Source organism: Panthera uncia, chromosome C2 (assembly GCF_023721935.1).
Source record: "Panthera uncia isolate 11264 chromosome C2, Puncia_PCG_1.0, whole genome shotgun sequence".
In the NCBI taxonomy this organism is placed as follows: domain Eukaryota; kingdom Metazoa; phylum Chordata; class Mammalia; order Carnivora; family Felidae; genus Panthera; species Panthera uncia.
In genome coordinates, this window is record NC_064810.1 from 149,406,912 (window position 1) to 149,433,375 (window position 26,464).

Below are 26,464 nucleotides of genomic sequence, written 5' to 3' on the forward strand. Positions count from 1 at the left end.
AAAAGTTAAGTAGAGACATGAAAGTGTAAAAAATGAACAAGCATGAAATCAAACTTCTAAAATATTACCATGTCTGTGATATAAAATAGACTGAATGGGATTAGCAGCAATCAGATATTGCAGAAGAAAAGATGAATGAATTTGAAGGCCCACAACAGAAACTGTGCAAAATAAGACTGAATAAAAAGAGAATTTTTAAAAAGGAAAATCAGTGAACTTGCAGATAATTTTAAGCAGCCTAATATACATGTTATTGGAGCCTCCGAGGTGCATGAAGGGCAGAAAAAAATATTTGAAAATATAATGGCTGAAAATTTCCAAACTTGATAAAAATCTATACACCCACAGATACATGGAAATAAATAAACCCAGGCATATCAAAATCAAATTGCTCAAAAAACCATTCAAAAAGAAAAAAAATATTAAAAGCAGCAAGAGTAAAAAGACATGTAACTTATAAAAGAACAAGACAAGGGATACCAGATTTCTCAACAGAAACAATGCAAACAAGAATATGGTGAAACAACATCTTCAAAATACTGAAAGAAAAAGCCTATCATTCTAAAATTCTATACCTAGCAAAAGTATCTTTTCAAAACAAAGATACAAACAATAGAGACATTTTTGGACAAAAAAACCTTAAGCAAATCATCACCAACAGATCCACACTACAAAAACTGTTTAGGGAAGTTCTTCAGAACTTCCAAAAAAGGAAATGATATAAAGATGGAAATTTGGATCTCCATAAGAGTCTATTTTGAATATGTGCTGAATTTTGTCAAAGCTTTTTTGGAACGTATCAAAATAAGAATATGACTTGACCTCTCTTTAGGCCTATTAATATTACAAGATTTCCTAATACTGAACCATCCTTGCACCCTACTCCATGTGATCATGGCATTTACTTTCAACATAGTTCAGTTTAGTTTTCAACATAGTTCAGTTTAGTTTTAAAAGACCCTCCTTTCACAAAAGAATTCACAGCATCAAAAATGGCTAACGTGAAAACTACAAAAGTATATAATTTTCTATGCTGCTTACATATCAGTGTATTAGGTTATAAAATACTATAAAATCTTATATGTATTTCAGAACTACAAAATTTTAAATAAATTTCTCTTACAGTTAGCTAGGGGGTAATAGTCAGACATTGAAACACTATAATTTTTCTTCCCAAATATTGTATGTTGGTCAGAGAAAACACTGTATCATCTCTTTCATAGGAAGCTAGAACTACAAGATTCATGTACCTCTACCTTCCTCTGATCACTTTAATAGAACATTACAAAAGAATACTGATTTAAGGAGGAATCATATGAAAAAGTAAGGAGAAAGTCTCTTTACACACACAGTCTCACATTTTAATAAACTCACAATTGTATGTAATCAAATGTTTATATCTGTTATCTCCTGAAGAGCTTTCCAAGGTTAGAATGTAATAAATTTTTACCAATTTTCCTTGGCAAAGTCTTTACAAACTTAGCTCTGCAAAAAGACTAGACTCAAAGACTTCAGCTGACAAGATCAACAAATCTTCAATGTTGACCAGCAAGTCATAAGTGCTATGACGGAGCAGGTCTTATAAGCAGGCAGACATGTACCACCTACCCACCATTCATACCACAAAAAGGTTCTAGGCGGTAAAAGCCACGATGAACCTCAAACATTAGTATTTCTCATGTACATTTCTATTCTTAGGAATGAGTCCTAACAATCAACTTGAGGCATTAACTTTAGGCAAGAGTGATGGAATAAAACCAAAACAAGACCTCTGTCTACACACACACACACACACGCATGCACCCACGTACATAAACACCAAAACATACACCCTCCAGGATATACCAACTGAAGAAAGGTATATTGTTCTTCTTCAGGCAGAAGGTTAGCAGACTTCAGGGAAAAAGTTTTGATTGTTAGGCTTTCAAGTTCAATAATCTCTTCTTCTGCAATGTCTCATCAGCCATTAATCCTATCAAGTGTATTCTCATCTCAGACAAAGTAGTCCCCTTCTCTAGATTTTGGTCATTTTCATATGCCCTAAATATCATATCCAAACAGATGTGTCAGTCCACTTTTTCACGTAGAATTAAATGGGTTCCTATTGTTAATAACTCGCTCAAGGAAATTCTATCACTAACCCTTGTATTTTTCACACTTCAGCTGTCAAACTGAACAGAACCAAAGAATATAGCATATCTCAGAGGCTTCAGACAAAAAGACAGAGCTCTAGCTAAAGCACACAGCTTAACAAAACTTACCCTGAGTTGTGAAATTGCTGCTTTCCCTTCCTCACTTTCTTCATCAAATTCATCATCACTCCACTCCCAGCCGCCATCTTCTGTCTTATGAAGGCGGCCACTAGAACCTGGTACTCTCCGAACCTGCACATTAGGAAGGGAGATGTGGATTATGGTAGTGCTTGGTATTTACTAGGTATAGTATACATATCTTCTACTCCTCACTTGCTCTTTGTGCTCCACTATCGGTCTTTACTCCCACGACTGACTTTCCCTACACTTCTATACTCTTGAGCCCAAACACCATCCAAATCCTTCTTCTGTCAAGTCACAGACCAAATCTTATCAATGGTTTCATGTTCCGAGAAATTTAAAAGTTTTTTCAGCCCCCAAAATAAATAAATCCAAGATAAAGAAGATTCTGCTTTTTTCATTTTAAAAATCACAATTATACCTACAGTTTCAAGAGAACTATAGCTGCACAAGTTTTGTTAAGAAAAACAGCAATTTCCTAACTTTTATCCTCTTACTCACAGGGAGCCACTTTTAAGTCATTTTGGCTTATTCTTTTTAAATTAACATTCATCTCTCTAAGACTGTGTTCTTATTATTACCCCTTGAATTTTTGGTTTTAGGAATTATCTACTGGACTTCGAACTATAAAAGATGAGAAGTTAATCCTATTATCAACCCCCCTCTTTTCTCAAGATACATTGTAATTTTGGTTAAATCAAAATTCAGTGTTTCCATGACATGATTGTATAAATGATACAGTTAAGTCTTATTGTGTATTACAATTACTTTTGTCTACTGTATAACTTTTTTGTTTCCCCTATAGTTAATATTTGCTTATTTTTATGTACTTGTCATATTCATCCCCAAATTCTCTGTATAAATCTCCTCTCACCATATTCATATACGTTATTAGGTATTCATCACCTCCCTGAGGAAGACCCTCACCAGAGCCTCCCACCTAGACTGGTTTCACACCAGCTCTGGACTTCAGATCTCAGTCTATCAACAGCTCTGTTTCCTGGACCACATGACTTCCTTGTTCTCAGTTTAAGCACTTCCTCCATTATTAGCATAGCACATTAACTGAAGCCATGCATTTCTCAACTTTTCGAGTCCATCCCTACGCTTCACTTATAGTTTGCCTGGTAAAAAAGTCTGGGTTAGTAGAAAAACTTTCTTTCATAATGTTGCATGCAACTGCTTCGTTGTGACCTGGCTTCCAGAGGAGCAGTCCGTGATCTTTCCCCTTTCTCTGGAAGCTATGGGATCTTTTTTTTGCCTCCAGTATTCTGAGCTAGCATGGCAATGTGTCTTAGTGCTGGTCTATTTCCATTCATTGCACTAGGGCTCTTTCAATCTGGAAATTCAGGACTATCTGTTTTGGAAGTTTTTCTTGAATTATTTCTTCAGTGATTTCCCTTGTTTTTCTCGGTTCTGCTTTTCTAGAACTCTTTACTCAAAGACTGAACCTTCTCAAATGATCCTCTAATGTTGTTGTCTTTTTCTCCTGTAATCTATCTCTTGGCCATCTGGGGTCTATTTTCTGGGAAATTTCCTCAGCTGTACCATACAACCTGTGTATTGAATATTTTCATTTCTTCTCTGACGTTTTCAATTTCCAAGAGCTTTTTGTTCATGGAGGTGTCACTGTCTATATGCTCCTCTTCTAAAGTAACAGCTTTAGGGGCGTCTGGGTGGTTCAGTTGGTTAGGCATCTGACTTCGGCTCAGGTCATGATCTCATGGTTGTGAGTTCGGGCCCCACGTCGGGCTCTGTGCTGACAGGTCAGACCCGGAGCCTGCTTTGGATTCTGTGTTTCCTTCTCTCTCTCTCCCTGTACCCCACTCATGCTCTGTCTCTTTCTCTCTCAAAAATAAACATGTAAAAAACATTTAAAGTAACAGCTTTATTGAGATATAATTCATATACCATATAATAATACCATTTAAGGCATCCAATTCCATTTTTTTTTAGTATATTCAGAGTTGTGAAACCATCTCTACAATTAAATCCAGATCACTTTCCTCACTTCCCCACACCGCAAAAAACACCACATAACCATCAGCAGTCACTGCCCGTTTCCGTACGATCCTCCCAGTCCTGGGCAACCTTGCATCCACTTTGTCTCTGTACATTTGCCCATTCTGGACATTTCACATAAATAGAATCAGATAATATGTGGTCTTTTATAACCAGCTTATGATGAGCATAAGGTTTTAAAGGTTTTACTCACATTAGGACATGTATCAGCACTTCATTTCTTTTTACTGATGAATAAATATTTCATCATATGGACACATGACATTTTATATATCCATTCACCAAGAGATGAAGAATCGGGTTGTTTCCACTTTTTGGTTATTATGAATAATGCTGCTGGGAACATTCCTGTACGCATCTTTGTGTGTACATGTTTTCCATTCTCCCAGGTATGCCTAGGAGTGGAACTCCTCCTATGCTCATATGGAAGCTTTGTTGAGTCTTTTGAGAAACTCCCAGACTACTTTCTAACGTGGCTGCACCACCTCACATTTTCATCAGTAGCGCGAGGGCTCCAATTTCCCTACATCTTTATCAACACTTGCTATTGTCTGTCTTTTTTATTATAATCAACCTAGTGGGTCGTCACTGTTTTTGTGTAGTGTGAGGAAAGGGCTCAACTCCACAATTCACTCTGCTGCCTGCAAACAGTGATTTAACAGTCCAGAATTAATTCATCAATTGTGTAACATCCCTTTTCATTCTAGTAGACAGTTCACATAGGCATACTGTGGACTAATGATATTTGATGAATAAAAATATATCAAAGGATGCTAAAGAATTGAAAAAAATGAGTACTATACTATTAACAAAGAATTACTTAACATATACTTTCAAAATGCAGAAGTAAATTTACTCTAACAAATTTCCTAGAAAACTGGAGTTAAATCCCCATTTACCTTTTTAGCTCTTTCAGAAATAGTTGGTGCTCTCTGCAGTATTTTTTCTTGAAGAAATTCTTTATTCTGCAGAGGAAAAATACGTTTTCTTCTTAAAAGAAGCTTTTATTGAACCACAGAAATTGACACAGAATATTCAAGCACAATTAAAATACCATATAGTAACTTTTATAAAGAAGTCTGAGGAACGCTTCCATTCTTTTATTCTGAGATTGAAGCTCCTTTAGTACATTACTACCATGGTTTCACAAACTGAGACAGAGCCTTAGTGTGCTGTATGAATATTATCAATGAAAAGTTTGCTTTACCCTAGGTCCTTTAGGATCATGGTCCCACGCTTCCAACTACAGTAACATCACACTTACCCGTTAGCTTTGGGAAATGAGAGTTTTACCAAATTCAGTAGTAAAACCTTCGAACTGAGAGTTCAGTATTTTTCACAGATTGTATTTATAATGGCAATATTCATTGTTCTCGTTCTAAGTTTAACCTGATGTTTAAATTAATTTATATGAAAAACACATTTACCAATTCTAAAGCATGTGTCTTAATTACCAAAGGTTGTACAAATAATGCCCCCAGCAATTATTTGATCTACTTTTCCAAACATCACTTTTGGATCACTTTTCCAAACATTATCATCTAAAGATAAAACAATTTCTGAGCAGTGAATCTAATTTAGGTAGCTGAGGTAGGTCACACGAACACATAAAATCAAAAGTTAGCAGTTCTTACCTTTGCTTTTTGGAAAAATTTGTGCCTTAACAGTTCTGCTGCTGTTGGTCTAAAACCAGAAAAGAACGTTTTAATAGTTAATTCAAGTGTAACTGTGGGTTTCCATCTTCAAAAATGAGAAAATGATTTCTTGAGCAGCAAGATAAAATCTCAGTGTTCTCCACTTTCCTTAACGGGCTAAAAAGCAAAAAGCAGGATAAACTCGGTACAAGACATTGAGTAGAGAAGAAAACCCAAATAGAAATGTTCTGATAATAATTATTGTAGGTTCTTTGCAAAATTCATTAGTGAAATGTTTCTTTTGGAATCATGATTTCTTAGTGGCTTCCAATATACTTGCTATTATTTTCTCAAGAATATTATTTCCCAATAATATAGACAATATCTACTTCAACAAGTCGTAAAAATAAATTTAATCTCACATAGAGGAAATGGACCAAATCAAGCTGCTTCTTGTCATGTGGCTGCTTGCCAGCCTTCAACTTATGTAAATACATAGTCTTAAAAATAGATCTGATGGGGCCTGGGTGGCTCAGTTGATCAAGCATCTTGATTTCAGCTCAGTTTGTGATCTCATGATTGCGAGACTGAGCCCTGCATCAGCCTCAGAACTGGACATGGAGCCTACTTAAGATTCTTTCTCCCTCTCTCTCTGCCCCTCCACTGCTTGCACTCTATCTCAACACACACACACACACACACACACACACACACACACACACATGCACGCAAATAGATCTCACAATTTCCTTTAAAAAATTGAAGATTCTAAAAGTAATGTATATATTCCCCAAATTGACTCTAAATTCAGTTTTTAACTGTACAGATAAAGGCATCATCACTGTTAATTGTACAAACTTTTAAATAGTATGTTTGAGAATAAAGAATAAACAATACTACACTTAAGAGACTGGACCTGATTACACCACATATCCCACTATGTAACTCTGAGCAAATCTCTTCTCTAAGGTTCTGTATTACCTACCTGGTCAAGCCCCTGAAGGCAGTGGTTCTTAAATACGACTGTGTACGTACTATTCTATCTGGGAGTTTCAAAAAAAAAATCCCAATGCCCAGGCTGTACCCCATATCAATTAAAGCAGAATCAGTGTGGGGGGGGGTGGTGGGGGGCATCAGTAGTTTTTAAAATTTCCCAGGTGGTTTTAATGTGCATTCACACTTGAGAAGAACCAGGGCTTCAAAGAAGATTGAGAAAACAGATTTGAATGTGCTATGCAAACTGAAAGTAGACCTTACCCTTCCTGTGTTATTAATTATTGTGCCAAAAAAAAATGTTTTTTAATGTTTATTTTTGAGAGGGAGAGACACAGAGTGTGAGAGGGAGAGGATCAGAGAGAGAGAGGGAGACACAGAATGCAAAGCAGGCTCCAGGCTCTGACCTATCAGCACAGAGCCGACGCGGGGCTCGAACTCACCAACAGTGAGATCAGACCTGAGCCGAGGTCAGATGCTCAACCAACTGAGCCACCCAGGCACCCCCTCTATGTTCTCATTCAATCAAGATTTCAGTATGGTCAACAGTTTGCACACCACTGCTTCTTATGGTTCATCCCTTTCTTCTAGGTTCATTTCCTTCTTTCTAAAGTTCTCTCTCTCTATGTATATATATATGTACATATGTGTATGTACATATATATACATATGTGTATGTACATATATATGTATATATACATATGTGTATATACACATATATGTATATATATATACATATGTGTATATATATATTTAATCCAAGTTAGTTACCATACAGTGTAATATTAATTTCAGGAAAATAATTTAGTGATTCATCACTTACATAGAAGTGCTCATCCCAACAATTGCCCTCCTTAATGTCCATCACACATTTATCCCTTCCCCCCACCCACCTCCCCTCCAGCAACCTCAGTTTGTTCTCTGTATTTAAGTCCTACGGTTTGTCTCCCTCTCTGTTTTTATCTTAATTTTGCTTCCCTTACCCTATGTTCATCTGTTTTGTTTCTTAAATTCCACGAATGAAATTATATAATATCTGTTTTTCTCTAACTTATTTCGCATAGCATAATACAGTCTAGTTCCATCCACGTTGTTGCAAATGGCAAGATTTCACTTTTTGATTGCTGAATATATATGTATATATATACATACGTGTGAATATATATGTGTGAATATATATGTATATATACATATATATGTGTGTATATATATGTATATGTATGTATACACACACACACACACACACACACACACACATATATATATACATACATACACACACACACACACACCCCACATCTACTTTATCCATTCATTAGTCAATGGACATTAAGGCTCTTTCCATACTTTGGCTATTGTCGATAGCACTGCTATAAACACTGGGATACACGTGCCCCACAGAATCAGCATTTTTGTATCCTTTAGATAAATACATAGTAGTGCAATTGCTGAGTTGTAGGGTAGTTCTATTTTTAAATTTTTGAGGAAGCTCCACACTGTTTTCCAGAGCGGCTGCACCAGTGTGCATCCCCATCAACAGTGCAAGAGGTTCCTCTTTCTCCTCATCCTCGTCAACATCTGTCGTTGCCTCAGTTGTTAATTTTAGCCATTCTTACAGGTTTGAGGTGGTATCTCATTGTGGTTGTGACTTATATTTCCCTGATAATGAATGATAATGATAAAGTAAAATTTACAGGAGTTGATAAAACGTGATTGGAAATTTTTGTCTGAAAAAATCTCAATTTCATGCTTATTCTTGAATAAGAGTTTGACCGGATGGAGAATTCTGGGTTAACAGTAATTTTCTTTCAGCATTATTCCGGTATATTCTGGCCTCAACTGATTATTATTGGGAAAGTGGCTATCAGTCTACCTGCTATTCCTCAGTAGGTAATCTGCCCCCTCAGTTTGCATTTAATAGATTCTCTTTGCCTTTGTAGTTTCATGACTCATGTACAAATGGGAAAAGGGAAATACCGTTTGGAATTTGGGGGGATGGTTCTTTAATCTGAGGATATAGGTATTTCATCAATTCTACAAAATTCTCAGCCATTATTTCTTTGAATATTGCTTCTCCCATTCTCTCTAATCTCTCCTGGAAAGTTTCTATATGTGCATGTGTATGTATGTACACGTGGATGTACATATGCATGCATGCACATGCGCGCGCGCGCGCACACACACACACACACACACACACACACACACACACTGAACCTTTTCATTCTGTCTCCCAAATGTTCATCATTCTTTTCTATTTCCATTTAAAAAAAATTTTTTTTAACGTTTATTTATTTTTGAGACAGAGAGTGACACAGCATGAACGGGGGAGCGTCAGAGAGAGAGGGAGACACAGAATCTGAAGCAGGTTCCAGGCTCTGAGCCGTCGGCACAGAGCCTGACGCAGGGCTCGAACTCATGACCGCGAAATCATGACCTGAGCTGAAGTTGGGAGCTTAACCGACTGAGCCACCAGGCGCCCCTCTATTTCCATTTTTAAAAATCTTTCCGTGTTGCATTCTGAGCCATTTCCTCAATATAGTGTAGTGTGATTGAGTAAGAGCAGGAACTCTACAGTCAAATTGTATGGGTGGCAATTCTAGCTCCAACATTTTCTGGCTGTGTGACTTTGGGCAATGGTACTTAACCTATGTTTCAGTTTCATTCGTAAAACAGCGAAGATAATAGTGTCATCCTCAAGGGATGATATATGTTAAGATGATGTATGTCCAGTGTTTACAACACTACCTGGTAACTTGATTAGGAGTCAATAAATAATTCTCTTTTTTGTGTGCTTTACTGGCTGTTCTATTTAACCAACCCATCTAAGTTTTTTTCTGAACTTGGAAATGTTCTCAACAAGGTATAATTTTGGCTTACAAACTGGAAATAGATGTTCTACAGCTTCTAGATATTTTTCTTTTTTAAAAAACTTTTTTATTTTGAAATAATTTTAAGCTTATAGGAAGATGCAAAGATACTACAGTGTTCCTACATGCCTGTCACCAGCTTCCCCTAATGCTGACATTTTATATAACCATGGTATAATTATCAAGATATTAACTAAACTAAAAATATTAACATTGCTATACTATTATAGAATTTATTTTTAAAAATATTTATATTTATTTATTTTTGAGAGACAGCCCGTGCCCATAAGCAGGGGAGGGGCAGAGAGAGAGAGTGGGAGATACAGAATCCTAACCAGGCTCCTGTCGGCATAGAGCCCGACGTGGTGCTCAAAGCCACAAACTGTGAGATCATGACCTGAGCTGGAGTCCGACACTTAACTAACCCAGGCGCCCCAATTACAGTCTTTAATATATTAATATTGGTATAACACTATAAACTATAGACTTTATTCAGATTTCCCCAGTTTTTGCTCTAACGTCGTGTGTCTGTTCCGCGATCTGATTAAGGACACCACGTTTCAATTAGTCTTCATGTTTTTTTATCTCCTCCAATCTGGGATACTTCCTCAGTCGTCCCTTTCCTTACTTGTGAAGAGTGCTGGTCAGGGAGTCTGTAGCTTATTCCTCAATCTGGATGTGTCTGATGTTTTCTCACTACAGACTGAAGTTAAAGATTTTGGGAAGGAACATTTCAGAGGTGATACGCCCTGCACCTTGTATCAGGGAGCATATAATAATCAATATGCCTTCTTACTGGTGAGGTTAACCTGGATCACTTGTGACAGAGGTGTCCACCAGGTTTCTCCACTCTGAAGCTACTATATTTCCTTTTTCATACTCGATTCATCAGAAGCAAAACACTAAGTCTAGCCTACACTCAAGGCAATCCATTAAATTTTACATTTTTGTTACTTTATTTTTCATTGCTAAGCAGCTTTGTTTGTTTTCTTGGTCACAGTCATATCCTTTTCTTATGGTTTTGATTTCTTCCATTAGGATTTTAATTATTATTTCTTCTTAAATTTTTAACGTTTTTATTTATTTTTGAGACAGAGAGAGATAGAGCACAAGCAGGGGAGGGGCAGGGAGAGAGGGAGACACAGAATGCGAAGCAGGCTCCAGGCTCTGAGCTGTCAGCACAGAGCCCGATGTGGGGCTTGAACTCATGGACTGTGAGATCATGACCTGAGCTGAAGTCGGACGCTTAACGGACTGAGCCACCCAGGAGCCCCAATTATTTTAAATATACTTATTTTATAGATTCTTCAGGTATCTCTGCATTATCCAAAGCTTCTGAAGCACGGATTCTCCTGTTCGCTGTGTCTGCAGACTCTAGTTTGCTGTGTACTATCTTACTGTGTGTTTTATAATTTCAGATTGTGATCTCTTCAATGGGGCATTATTTGGAGGAACCTCACGGACCTCGAGTTTTGAACAGTTCGAACAGTACAGTTTTCTAGTTGCTTCTGTCAGAAATAAAATTGGCTTGGCAATAATTCTTTTTGACTCTTTAATCTTGTGGGTTCCTGGATAATATGGGTAGTATAAATTCAGACTGTCAACCTACACAATGTCCAGGTCAGAGGATTTGATTATTCAAGACAAGTTTTTGGTGTGTCTTTGTGATGATGGACACATATTTTGTTTTCTGGTCCATCCTTTTACTCAGAAGGCTGACTTGTGGAGGTCTTAGTCTGAAGCAGGGATCTCAGTTCAGATCCCCAATGGCTGGACCCAAGATCTCATTTCCAGTCCCACGTGGGAGTTTGAAATCTAACCGAGTAGGTTATTAAAAGGAACAGTGTCCCACTGAGGGCAGCCACAGGAGTGGTTCATGATATTTCTTCCCTGATTTGTTTTTTTTTTTTAAGTTTGATAAATTTGTTCAGCATTTATAGGTGTTTGTGACAAAGTCTGTTATTTTAGTTAATTAACTAAAGCAGAAGCAAAAGTCTCCTATCTTTTATACCAATTTGTTCAGAAACAAAGTTCTAATGGCACAAGTTTGACCTTTGCTACCTATTTTTCTTACCTTTTCTAATATTTCCAACAATAAACTCTGAAGCCCCATTAAGTATACTGAAGACATGACTTCGATTGAAATCTTTTATTTTTGTTGATCTTCACAGAAATCAAAATTTAAAAATTCTTAGTGCTAAAAAACTGAGTGGAATATGTATGTGAAACAGAAAAATGAGATACAGAACAAAATGAACCCTAGTTCAGAATCAGAAGTTTTGGATTCAAGTCCCACCTCAATGACTAGGTAGCTCATTGACCTCACAGATAAAAGGTTGTACTCAGTGACTTCCAACATATTTGATTCTGTTTAATTCATAAAGATACACGCATTAGATGATCATGTTTATTCACTTACTTGGCATCCAATCTGTCTAGTGTTACCAAGTAAGGGCTATGAATTTTTGGTATGATTACTAAAATCTTTCCAATAAGGAAATACATATATGATTACGTGGCCTTAGATATAACATTGGCTATGTGTATTTCTTTTGTTATTAAAATTGTAAACAGCATTAAGATACTTGTTTGCTCATAACTTTTTTTTTTTTTTTTCCAACGTTTTTTATTTATTTTTGGGACAGAGAGAGACAGAGCATGAACGGGGGAGGGGCAGAGAGAGAGGGAGACACAGAATCGGAAACAGGCTCCAGGCTCCGAGCCATCAGCCCAGAGCCTGACGCGGGGCTTGAACTCACGGACCGCGAGATCGTGACCTGGCTGAAGTCGGACGCTTAACCGACTGCGCCACCCAGGCGCCCCGCTCATAACTTTTAAGTACAAGCTGAAAACAAGTCCTCCCACTAACTTGGCATTTTATTAACACAGAGAGTTCACAATGTGCAGATTTATAAAAACGTAACCAGGAAATAGCTGAACTATTTAGAGTATACACTGTATACTAAAAAGAAGGGAGAAAGTAATTAATTTCATTTCCAATCTAGTGTAATAGTCTCTGTATATTTTTTCTAAAGTTTATATTTAAATAAATATATGTGAATATGCAGAAATAATTTTGTGCACATGAATGTAGGTATGTGATACTTAGACTTCCCACAATGGTTCACATATTTGATGAAGACAAACGTAACCTTTATCTCATATTTTACCTTTTTTCTGGATCCTTTTGAAGGCACAATGAAATCATTTTCCTAAATGATTTTCCATATTTTTTCAGCATTTCTTTATCTTGAACGCCAGTTTCCAGAGAAGGAGGATCATTTTGTAGTGTCAGCATTAAAACCTGGAAGAATTTTCGATACAATATAAACTTGTGAAGATTCAGTAAAGTACTGTGGCCAAGATTCTTCAATATAGACAACCTCACAATACATGAGGCTGTATTTTCTGAAAGTTCACATCTAGACCAGTTGTTTGGAACACTGTTATTTAGACCTTTTCCACACAAACAATATCCTACAGACAGCTGGCTTCCCAGGTAACAGTAACTGTTGCAAGGGCTCAACAGTATTAGCAATGAATGTCCTTTAGTTAGAAACCTTTCTTCACAGGGCGCCTGTGTGGCTCAGTCTGTTCTGTATCTGACTCTGGCGTAGATCGTGATCTCATGGTTCCCTCTCTGTCTCTCCCCTGCTCACCCTCTCTCACTCTCAAAATAAAGAAACATTAAAAAACAAAACAAAACACAACACCCCTTTCTTCAGGTCCTCTGTCCCCTTCCTTCCCTCCCTCCTTCCTTCCTTCCTCCTTTCTTTTTTCTTTTCTTTTCTTTTCTGTTCTTTCTTTCTCTCTCTCTCTCTCTCTCTCTCTCTTTCTTTCTTTCTTTCTCTGTTTCAAGAGCAGGCAGGGGAGGGGCAAAGAGAGACAGAGAGACAGAGACAGAGAATCCCAAGCAGGCTCTCAACTGTCAGCACAGAGCCTGATGTGGGGTTTGAACTCATGAACCACGATATAATGACCTTAGCTGAAATCAAGAGTCAGACACTTCACCAACTGAGCCACTCAGGCTCCTCCTCTGTCCCCATTCTTATACTGCCAAACTACTTTAAAAAAAAAATGTAAAGTCAGGGCGCCTGGGTGGCTCAGTCGGTTTAGCACCCAACTTCAGCTCAGGTCATGATCTTGCAGTTCGTGGGTTCAAGCCCGGAGTCAGGCTCGCTGCTGTCAGCCTGTCAGTGTGCAGCCCGCTTGGGATCCTCTGTCGCTCTCTCTCTGCACCCTCTCGCTTGCACTCTCTCAAAAACAAACATTTAAAAATAAATAAATAAATAAATAAAGTAGGATCCTAGCAAAATAATAAAATAAAATAAAATAACAAGTAAAACCATGGCTGATTTTACCTATTCCTGGCTCTGTTTTAACATGACCCCTAGTAATCTGGCCTTCTCTTCCCAGAACTCCTCCAGCACTTGGATCCCAGAAATCGCTGATGCTGCCTACTTAATAGAGCTACGGCCTTTTTCACTTGTCAGTCTTCCACCTTCTCTGCAGTAACTGACTATTTTGATTATTCTGCCCATCCTAAATCTCTTCCTTCTCTGACTTTCATGGCAACATACTAGCTTGATGCACTGAGGTGTAAGTAATGAAGGTCATATCTATGTGGTGGGATTGGGGGTGATTTGTGTTTTTCTAGACTGTGTGACTTTTTTATAAAAGCATAAGCCATTTTTCTTTTGTTTTTTTAAGTTTATTCATTTGTTTTTGAGACAGAGAACACAGTGGGGGAAGGGCAGAGAGAGAAAGGGAGGGAGGGAGATAGAGAATCCGAAGCAGGGTCCAGACTCCTAGCTGTCAGTGCAGAGCCTGACATGGAGCCCAAACCCCTGAACTACAAGATCATGAGCTGAGTGGAAGTCGGATGCTTAGTCGACTGAGCCACCCTGGCACCCCATAAGCATAAGCCATTTTTCTTTTTCTTTTCTTTTTTTTTTTTAACGTTTATTTATTTTTCAGACAGAGAGAGACACAGCATGAACGGGGGAGGGGCAGAGAGAGAGGGAAACACAGAATCGGAAGCAGGCTCCAGGCTCTGAGCCATCCGCCCAGAGCCCGACGCGGGGCTCGAACCCGCGGACCGCGAGATCGTGACCTGAGCCGAAGTCGGACGCTTAACCGACTGAGCCACCCAGGCGCCCCTAAGCCATTTTTCTAAACACAAAGTCAACACTACTTTAAAATAAAATAGGGAATAAAAAGGGGTTGTAGTTAGAATTAACACTTGCTTTTCAGATTCAATTTATATTTTACTGAAATGGACTTACTAAAAGCTGGAGGTATTTCTCATTCCGAGCAAACAGGCTAACATGTATATGTTTGGCTACAATTCTGGAGTCACTGCCGGCAATGGATGAAAAGTAAACCCCATCTCCTCCCCCACCTCCTTTTGAGAAATAAACCATTCCTCTGTCCTCAAAATAGCTTCCCACTTTACAGTTATAAAAACTCATCCTTTTCAAATCCATTCACTCCTAGGATTAGTCTCTGCAAAGAAACTGGGACATGGGCTGGGGTAGGATGTTGACTGTGAACCTCACCTTCATTGGTGGATATTTATGATAAGGAGCTGCCCCGGTGGCCAGTTCAATTGCTGTGATCCCGAAACTCCAGATGTCCGCTTTGAAATCATAGCCTCGGACCTGTAAAGAACATAAAGGTGTACATGATTACTTTTGCCACCCTAAAAGCACTTTTATTTTATTTCTCTTTTTAGTAATCTCTACACCCAGCCTGGGGCTTGAACCCACAACCCCGAGATCAAGTGTTACATGCTCTTATGACTGAGCCAGCCAGGTGCCCCCAAAAGTACTTTTAAAAGGAAGCTTCTAGGGGCGCCTGGGTGGCTCAGTCGGTTAAGCGGCCGACTTCGGCTCAGGTCATGATTTTGCGGTCCGTGAGTTCAAGCCCCGTGTCGGGCTCTGTGCTGACAGCTCAGAGCCTGGAGCCTGTTTCAGATTCTGTGTCTCCCTCTCTCTGACCCTCCCCCGTTCACGCTCTATCTCTCTCTGTCTCAAAAATAAACGTTAAAAAAAAAAAAATTAAAAAAAAAAAATAAAAGAAGCTTCTAATATGTATCAAGAACCACGAAAGTGTTCATAAGCTTTTTTTAATTAAAAAAAATTTTTATACTTATTTATTTTTGAGAGACAGAAACAGAGCACGAGCAGGAGAGGGGCAGAAAGAGAGGGAGACAAGAATCTGAAGCAGGTTCCAGGCTCTAAACTGTCAGCACAGAGCCTGACGTGGGATTCGAACCCACAAACCATGAGATCATGACCCGAGCTGAAGTTGGACGCCCAACCAACTGAGCCACCCGGGGGCCAAGTTTTAAACCATTAAAGTAATCTAGAGTAAGCAAAAGTTAACTATACTTGGTAACAGAAGAAGAAAAAGCAATCCCAATAAATGTTCCCCAGAAATGGTGAAATTAAGTATGGGATACTCAGTTAAAAGAAATGTTACATAGTCAACTAAAAGCAATGTAAATGAATTCTATATGAAAATATGGAAAATCACTTGTGATAAAGCATTTACGAAGAAAAATGAATACAAAATTCTTCACAAGTTTTGATACTATTATAAAAGTACATCAACTATGTTTTTTAAAAATTTTTTCTTAAAAAAAACATTTTTTAATGTTTATTTTTGAGAGAGACAAAGTGTGAGCGGGGGAGGGGCAGAGACAGAGGGAGACACAGAATCTGAAGCGGGCTCTAGGTTCTGAGCTGTCAGCACAGAGCCTGATGCGGGGCTTGAACCCATGAACCGCAAGATCATAACCTGAGCCGAATCAGACACTTACCCGACTGAGCCACCCAGGGGCCCCTCTGTTTGGTTTTTTTAGAAAAAGAACTAGAACAAAATTGTTAGGCAGTAGTGGTAAGTCCTGTTTTCCAAATTTTCTATGTTACGGTATTGTTTTATCCTGTTATGGTAATATTTTAATCTGTTCCATAACTTAAAATGAAAAAAGATACAAGGGGTGTGAATATTTTCAAAGTTCTTAATGTGACCATGTTGCCAAATTTCTTTCCTTTTATACTGGCATGAGCACATTATAAAATTAAATATTTTCATTTTCCATCCTAAGCAACACAGGAGAAGAAATGGGTTGGTGGGGGTGGGGTAGGGTGGGGTGTGGTTTGAGACCTGGAATTAAAGCTCCATATGATGTGCTGCCTTGACATCCAGTAAGGAGGTGGGCCTCTAATGAGCCAAGTGCAAGTTCCCCTCTCCAGTCTGTTCCCGAGGGTAAAGTCCCCTAGCCCAACAACCTTGTTTATCACCTGGACAAGCAAAGTTCCTGCTTAGCCTTGAGTAGCAGGCTTCAGCTCCCGACCAGCCCTCAGAGTTAACCATATGAGCCAATCACACCCTCGCAAGGAAACCGAGGAGCACCTCGCTCTCTCGATACTACAAAGCCTGTTTCCCACAGCAACTGTTTATTCACTCTCTTCCTGAATACAGCCCCATGTGACATGCAGTGTCCTCCTCCCTGAACCTATGTGTATATGCGACTAATAAACTGCTGTCGGTCTCACAGGCCCAGAACGAGGTGTTGTGTCCCTAGGGTGGGAATGCTTCCCTCACCAACAGGGCGAATACAGGCATTATAATGGAGTGAAAGTGAATTCGGTTCTACAATACCAACTCTGATGTATTTCTAGGACATTTAGGTAAAACATCTATAGGGAGCTGGAAACCTCCACCTAGAGGCTTAGGAAATAAGACTGGCATGATATACTTTAGAAAATATAATAGGTGAGGGCGCCTGGCTGGCTCAGTCGGTTAAGCGTCCGACTTCAGCTCAGGTCATGATCTCACGGTCGGTGAGTTTGAGCCCCTCGTCGGGCTCTCTGCTGTCAGTGCAGAGCCTGGAGCCTGTTTCAGATTCTGTGTCTCCCTCACTCTCTGCCCCTCCCCCAGTCAAGCTCTGTCTCTATCAAAAACTGAATAAATGTGAAAGAAAGAAAGAAAGAAAGAAAGGGAAAGAAAAAAGGAAAGAAGGAAGACATATTAGGTGGGAAGTGGAGATGAGACACATTAGTGAGAGAAGAATTCGAGAACAAGCTCCTGGGACATAGAAGGAAAGACAGAAAAGAAGTCAGAGAAACGGCCTGACAGGTAGGGGAAGAATGGGGAAAACTACACTAGGGAAGCTGAAGACGTAAATCAAGGTGGAAAGGTCCAAGTGCTTCAAATGACAGGACAACAAACAAGTAAAACAAGGAATAAGGAATGAGCATAATTTGAGAATAGCAGAGTATCCGTAAGGTGGCTAGATGAGTGACATCTGCCTGCAGTTGTTTCAGAGCAAACGGAAATGGAGTTGTGGGCAAAACCAGTCCTTCAAAAACCAGAGCAGTGAAACTACACGTACAAAGATTAGGTCATTTAATTTGTAAAGCGGAAACTACTATCGAACCAGTCTTCATTATATTATTGCTTAGGTTGTGTGTGGTAGAAATCCTGAGTTGTATATATCATTTACAAAGATCTACAGGCTTTTTGCTGTTGTTGTTAACGGTGGACGGATCCTTAACCAAGGAACAGAGACACGGATCTCCCAGAGTTAGTGTAGCACATGTATCCCCTACTTTTTTTTTTTTTTTAAATGTTTATTTATTTTTGAGAGAGACAGAGACAGAGTGTGAGCAGGGGAGGGGTGTGAGTAGGGGAGGGGCAGAGAGAGAGAGGGAGACACAGAATCCGAATCAGGCTCCAGGCTCCGACTGTCAGCACAGAGCCCGACGCGGGGCTCGAACTCACAGACTGTGAGATCATGACCCGAGCCGAAGTCGGACGCCCAACCGACTGAGCCACCCAAGCGCCCCTGTATCCCCTACTTTTTAAAGGTTCCCGTTAAGTCACCTGGCTTCTGTGGAAGACCTACAGCAGTGCCTGTTTACTGAAAGAAATCCGGAGGATTTCTACTTTTGTGAAAAAGGCAAAAAGCGAAAACGGCATCGAGCGTTTGCTCCTATAGCCAGCCGGCACGGAGGCAGTGCGCAGAACAGCGAGACTGGTGCCGCCCAGCTCCTTCCCCAGCGTGTGCACATCTGCTCTTTTTCTCCATTTATTTTGTGCATCCAATAGCAAGATGTGTTCTCTGCTTTCAGAAAAGCCTAAAAGAAGTTATTTCTTAGGTCTGGGAACGCTAAACAATTTTTCCAGATAAATTAATGGTAATTGCTCCTTCGTTTTGCACCATTTCAGCTTATCAAAGGTTTCACAGGAACAAACTGCTTTGCCTTAGTGGGGGAACCTGTATACCAAACAGAAGCAAACACTACTCCGTTTTTTCCATTCTGTAACAAAACCCTAAGCCATTTTTAAAAGACAAAAGACAAAGAGTACCTGTTCCATAACTTCAGGTGCCATCCAGCAGGGAGTTCCAACAAAGGTCTTTCTCACTTTATTTCGGGTAATATCACCACCAGTTGCTAAAAAAGCACTAACCCCAAAGTCTGAAATAGATATAACGGCAAGGTATTAGAAATATGGCAACTAACACAAGTAAATAGGAAAATAATATAGTTGTAGTCCTATCCACAAACAACACATTTTCTCTTCTTTCCACTGAGGTTCTTGACTAAATTAAGACACAGTTTAACACAGACCCATCCCAACAGATTTTCATCCTTGCTCCAATCCATTCTATTAGCGTAGTCCTTCCAGACTAAAAGTCTACACCCGTTAACAGTAACCCCTCCTTCTCCTCCCCAGCCGCGGGCAACCATCATTCTAACATTCGGCTTCTATGATTCTGAATACTCTTAAGGACCTCAAATAAATAAAATCATACGCTATTTGTCTTTTGTAGCTGGGTTATTTTACTGAGTATAATGTCCTCAATGTCCATCCATTTTGTAGCATATGACAAAATTTCCTTACTTTATAGGCTGAATAATATCCCACTGTATGCATATACCATATTTTGTGTATTCTTTCAATCGCTGAGGGACATGTGGGCTGCTTCCACATTTTGGCCATGGTGAATAATGATGCTATGAAAATAGGTGTCCTAACAATTATATGAGTCCCTGCTCTCAGTTCTTTGGGATCCTAAACGCAGAAGTAGAACTGCTGGATTACACAGTACAGTAATTTTATGTATGTATGTATGTATAAATGTATGTACGTAGAACAAGGAGGGGGGAAGGGCAGAGAGAGAGGGAGAGAAAGAGACAGAATCCTAATCCCAAGCAGGCTCCACGCTGAGTGTGGAGCCCGACCCGCTCAATCTAAGGACTGTGAGATTATGACCTGAGCCAAAATCAACAGCCAGACACCGAACAGACTGAGCCACTCAGGCACGCTGGTAATTTTGTTTTTCATCCTTTGAGGAACTGCCATATTATTTTCCACAGCAGCTGTACCATTTTATATTACCACCAACAGCGGCCAAAGGTTCCAATGTCTCCACATCATCTGCATTTTCTAGTCTTGGGTTATTATTTTTTTCTTTTTTTAAAAATTATTTTGAGAGAGAGAGAGATTGAGAGAGGTAGTGCACACGAGCAGGGGAGGGGTGGAGAGAAAAGCCCAAGTAGGCTCTGTGCTCTCAGCACAGAGCCCAGTGTGGGGCTCCATCTCACGACCACGAGATCATGACCTCTGGAGCCAAGTTCCAGAGTTGGATGAAATCAGGAGTCCACGCTTAACCAACTGAACCACCCAGGCACCCTGGGGGTTTTTTGATAGCAGCCATCCTGATGGGTGCAAGACGGGATCTCACTGTAGCTCAAATTTATATTTCCCTAATGATTAGTGACGTTGAACATCCTTATGTGCTTATCAGCAATCTGCGTATCTTCTTTGGAGAAATGTCTACTTAAGCCCATATTCTTAAAGACTCAATTTACTTAAACTAAAAACAAAAATAGTTCACCATTTTTCCTATCCTGTATTCCTGCCTCTGGCAACCACCAATCTGTTCTATCTATCTGTGAGTTTGTGTCTAATATAAAAAAATTTTTTTAATGTTTATTCATTTTTGAGAGAGCACGAGCAGGGGAGAGGCAAAGAGAGAAGGAGACACAGAATCTGAAGCAGGCTCCAGGCTCTGAGCTGTCAGCATGGAGCTGGATGCGGGGCTTGAATTCACGAACCCTGAGATCATGACCTGTGCCGAAGTCAGACACTTAACCGACTGAGCCACCCAGGTGCCCCATTGTGTCTAATACATATATTAGGTTTCATTTCATTATTTGTCTGACTTATTACACATACGACAAAACCCTCAAGGTCTATCCATATTATCATAAATGGCAAAATTTCATTATTTTCTATGACTGAATAGTATTCCATTGTATGTATACACCACAATTTATCCATTCCAAGACCTTTATCAATGAGATTACCATCTATGTTTTCTTCTAGGAGCTTTACCATTTCAGGTCTTACATTCAAGTCTTTTTTTTTTTTTTTTTTAACCTTTTTTTTTTAGAGACAGAAAAAGCGTGAGCAGGGGGGGGATAGAGAGAGAGGAAGGCATAGAATCCAAAGCAGGCTCCAGGCTCTGAGCTGCCAGCACAGAGCCCGATGTGGGGCTGGAACTCACGACCCTGGGCTGGAATTCACGAATGTGAGATCATGACCCAAGCTGAAGTCAGACGCTTAACCAACTGAGTCACCTAGGCGCCCCACATTCACGTCTTTGATACACTTTGAGTTAATTTTTATCTACGGTGTGAGACAGTGATCCAATCCAGCTTCACTTTTTTGCATGTGGCTGTCCAATTTTCTCAATACCACTTAATTAAGATACTGTCTTTTCCTCGTTGTATATTATTCGCTATTGTAAATAATGCTGCAATAAACATGTATATTTCTTTTTGAGTTAGTGTTTTTATTTTCCTCAGATAAATACCCAGAGGTGGAATTACTAGATCATACAGAAGTTCTACCATAAATTTTCTGAGGAACCTCCATACTGTTTTCCATTGGCTGCACCAATTCACAGTCCCACCAATAGTGCGTAAGGGTTCTGGTTTTTCCACATCCTTGCCAGTGCTTGTTATTTCCAGTCTTTTAGATAATAACCATTCTAACAGGTGTGAGACATCTCGATGTGTGTGAGGTTCTGATTTGCATTTCCCTAATAACTCATTTATCTGTTGGCAACTGTATGTCTTCTTTGGGGAAAATGTATGTTCAGATCTTCTACCCATTTCTTAATCAGATTGTTCATTTTCGATATTGAATTGTAGGAGTTCTTTATATATTTTGGATATTAGTCCCTTACAAGATATATGACTTGTAAATATTTTCTCCCATTCAGTAGGATGCTTTTCATTTTGTTGATATCCTTTGCTGTATAGATTTTTTTTTTTATTTAAAAAGAATCTTTTTTAACATTTACTTGTTTTTGAAGGAGAGAGAATGTGAGCAGGGAAAGGGCTGAGAGGGAGACACAGAATCTGAAACAGGTTCCAGGCTCTGAGCTGTCAGCACAGAGCCTGACGCAGAGCTCGAACTCACAATCTGTGAGATCATGACCTGAGTGAAGTTGGTCGCCCAGTCGACTGAGCCACCCAGGCATTCCTGTACAGATTATTTAAAAAGATTTTTTTTTTAATGTTTATTTATTTTAGAGAGAAAGGGAGGGAGGCAGGGACAAAGAGGGGGAGTACAGGGGATCTGAAGCAGGGTGTGCTGACTGCAGAGACACCGATGCAGGACTTGAACCCATGAACCATGAGATCATGACCTGAGCTGAAAGTTGGGATGCTTAACTGACTGAGCCACCATGCGCCCTGCTGTGCACATTTTTTGTTTGATATTCCTATTTGTTCATTTTTTTGCCTTAGCTGCTTTTGCTTTTGGCATCAGATTCAAAAAATCACCAAGACCTGTATCAAGAGGCTTGCCATCCATGCTTTCTCTTAGGGATTTTATGGTTTCATGCCTTACATTCATTCTTTAGTTCAACTGGAGTTAATTTTTGCATATGATGTAAGATGGTGTTCTAGCTTCATTCTTTTACTTGTGGCTGTTTAATTTTCTCAACACCATTTATTGAAGAGACTATCCTTTCCCCCTTGTACACTCTTAACTCCTTTATGATAAAATTAATTGCCTATGTATGTATGGGTTTATTTCTGGGCTTTCTTTTCTGTACCATTAATCTATATGTCTGTTTTTATGCAAAGATCATACTGTTTTAATTAATGTGGCTTCATACTATACTTTGAAATCAGGGAGCATGATGCCTCCAGCTTTGTTCTTTCTTAAGACTGCTTTGGCTATTCGAAGTCTTTTATGATTCCATACAAATTTTAGGATTGTTTGCTCTATTTCTCTGAAAAAATGACATTATAATTTCGGTAGGGGTTACACTGAATCTGTGTATTATTTTGGGTAGTACATCTTAACAATATGATTTCTTCCAATTCATAGGCAAAGAATATCTATGTCTTCAGCTTCTTTCTTTAATGTCTTGTAATTCTCCATATACTGACTGGTCTTTCACCTCTTTGATTAAATTTATTACTAGATATTTTACTTATTGTGATGCAACTGCAAATAGGATTGTTTTAATTTCTCTGATAGTTCATTACTAACATACAGAAATGCAACATATTTGCGTGTACTGATTTTGTATTTTGCAACTTTACTAAATTTGAATATTGTAACAGTTTTCTGATGGGAGTCTTCAGGGTTTTCTATGTTCAATATCAAGCCAACTGCAAATGGTGACAGTTTTACTTCTTGCTTTCTAATTTGGATGATTTTAATTTCTTTATCTTGCCTAATTGCTCTGGCTAGTACTTCCAACTACATTGAATAAAAATGGTGAGAGTAGGCATCTTTTCCTTGTTTGTGATCTTATAGGAAATGCTTTCAGCTTTTTGCTACTGAGTATAACATTAGCTGTGGGCTTGTCATATATGGCCTTTATTATGTTGAGGTATGCTCCCCCCCTATACTGGCTTCATTGAGAATTATAAATGGATGTTGAATTTTGCCAAATGTTTTTTCCACATGTTGATCTGATACAATTTTTATCCTACATTTGGTTAATGTGGTATATCACATTGACTAATTTGCAGATGTTGAACGAACCTTGCATTTCTGGAATAAGACCCACTTCATCAAGGTGTATGGTCCTTTTAATAATGTATTGCTGAACTGAGTATACTGATATTTGTTGAAGATTTTGCATCTATGCCCACTAGAATATTAGCCTATAATTTTCTTGTGGCATTCTTGTCTGGTTTTGGTGTCAGGGTAATGCTGCCTTCATAAAGTATGTTTAATGTTTCCCACCTCTTCTATGTTTTTTGAAAGAGTTTGAGAAAGATTGGTATTAATTCTTCTTTCAAAGTCTGGTAGAATTCACTAGTGAAGCTGAATGGTACTGGAGGGTTGGGAGGTTTTTGATTACTGATTCAACCATTTTACTAGCAACTGTTCTGTTTAGGTTTTCTATTTCATGATTCAGTCTTGGTAGGTTGTATGTTTCCCGAAACATATCCATTTCTTCTAAATTGCCCAATTTGCTAGCATATAATTGTTCATAGTAGTTTCTCATGATCCCTTCTATTTCTAACTTTTTTTTTTTTCATTTCCTTGAATCCTCTTTTTCTAGGTGAATCTAGCTAAAGTTTTGTCAATTTTATCTTTTCAAAGAACTAACTCTTGGTTTCAATGATCTTTTCTATTGTTATTGTAGTCTCTATTTCATGTATTTCTGTCCTAGTCTGTTATTTCCTTCCTTCTGCTAAATAGGTCTCATTTGTTCTTCTTTTTTCCAGTTCCTTGAGCTATAAAGTTGTCTGAGACTTTTATTTCTTGGGGTAGGCATTTATCCATGATGTACTTCCCTTGTAGAGCTGCTTTTGTTTTCAGAACCAAGAGATTGGTGATTTGGGCGGGGGATGGGAATTGGGAAAAGAACTGCTTTTGTGGTATCCAATAAATTTCATATGTTACGTTTCTATTTCCATTTGCCACAAGGTATTTTTTTTTTCTTCTCTGACCCAGTGGTTGTTCAGTAGCATGTTGCTGAATCTTCATATAGCCCTACATTTTCCCATTTTCTTCACATAGTTAATTTCTAGTTTCATACCACTGTGGATAGAAAAAAATGCTTGATTTCATTTCAGGCCTCTTAAATTTATTAAGACTTATTTTGTGGCCTAATATATGATCTGTCTTGGAAAATGTTCCATGTGTACTTGAGGACAGCGAATATTCTGTTGCTTTGGGATGTTAAGTCTAACATCGTTTAAGGTTGATGTCTCCTTATTGATTTTTCTGTCTAGATGACCTACCACACTCTTATTATATTGCTGTCTACTTCTCCCTTTAGGTTTGTTAATATGTACTTTATATAATTAGATGCTTCTATATTGGGGGCATAATTTTTACAGATGTTTTATCCTTTTTTTTTTTCTGGACTGACACCCTTGGTCATCATGTAATGCCCTTCTTTACCTCTTATTACAGTCTTTATTCTGAAGTCTACTTTGTCTGATTTATCTACTTCACTTGTGATTTTTGTAACCTGAATCTTCTCTCATTTCTTCTTAGTCCACTGAGCTAAAGGTTTGTCAATTTTGGTGACCTTTCCTAAGCATCACCTCTCTACTGCTTTTCTATTTTCTATTTCCTTTATCTCTTCTCTAAATTTTATTATTTCCTTCCTGCTACAGCTTTGGGTTTAGTTTCTTTTTCTAGTTAATTTGCTATCTTATTTTTTAAATAAAGTATCTACAGCTATAAACCTGCCCCTTAGCCAACAGTTTTGCTATGTCCCATAAATAGTGATTTTGCTCTCATTCATCTGTATTTTTAGATTTCCCTTGCAGAGCTTTCCTTTATCCATTGGTTGTCTGAGTGTGTGTTATTTAATTGCTACAAATTTGTGACACTTTTAGTGTTCTGCTACTAATTTCTAACTTTATCCACAGGGGTCAGAGAGGGTATTTTGTATGTTATCTTTTAAAATCTACTGGGACTTAATATGTGGCCTAACATGGTCTACCCCAGAAAATAACTCGTGTGCACTTAAGACGAACATGTATGCTGATCCTGTTGTATTGTGTGTGTGTCTGTTAGCTCTAGGTGGTGTACTGTATTAAATCTTTCATTTCCTTATCTCCTGTCTGTTGTGTCCATTATTGTGGAGTACTGAAGTCTCCCACTACTAACGTGGAGCCACTTCTCCCTTCAACTCTCTACTTCCTTCCTATATTTTGCTAGCTATGTTATTATGTATATAAATATTTATAATTGTTATATCTTTTTGCGGTATTGAACCTTTTGTTAATGGGTAATGTCCTGATTTGTTTTTTTTTTTTTTTTAATTTTTTAAAATGTTTGTTTGTTTTTGAAGGAGAGACAGAGCGTGAGCGGGGGATGGGTAGACAAAGAGGGAGACACAGAATCCAAAACCGGCTCCAGGCTGTGAGCTGTCAGCAAAAAGCCCGACACAGGGCTTGAACTCACAAACTGAGCTCATGACCTGACCTGAAGTCAGCTGCTTAACCAACGGAGCCACCCCGGTGCCCCTGTTTGGTAAACTTTTTTCATTTAAAGTTTATTTTCTCTGATATTAGAATAGCCACCTCTGCTCCCTTTTGGTTACTATTTGCATGGAGTATCTTTTTTACATCCTTTCACTTTTTTTTTTTTTTTTTTTTTT

General features: G+C 38.6%; 1 protein-coding gene across 2 annotated transcripts in view; it reads right to left on the reverse strand.

Annotated features, from left to right (window-relative positions):
* Positions 1-26,464, reverse strand: part of OXSR1 (oxidative stress responsive kinase 1) — a 102,313-nt gene that overhangs the window by 14,668 nt on the left and 61,181 nt on the right. For both annotated transcript variants that reach the window (XM_049629005.1, XM_049629006.1), the window contains 6 exons: positions 19,171-19,280; positions 15,351-15,452; positions 12,963-13,096; positions 5,930-5,978; positions 5,195-5,260; positions 2,262-2,384 (listed from right to left, as the gene is read on the reverse strand). In XM_049629005.1, the coding sequence (XP_049484962.1) occupies positions 2,262-2,384; positions 5,195-5,260; positions 5,930-5,978; positions 12,963-13,096; positions 15,351-15,452; positions 19,171-19,280 (584 nt within the window). The remainder of the gene's footprint in view (positions 1-2,261; positions 2,385-5,194; positions 5,261-5,929; positions 5,979-12,962; positions 13,097-15,350; positions 15,453-19,170; positions 19,281-26,464) is intronic.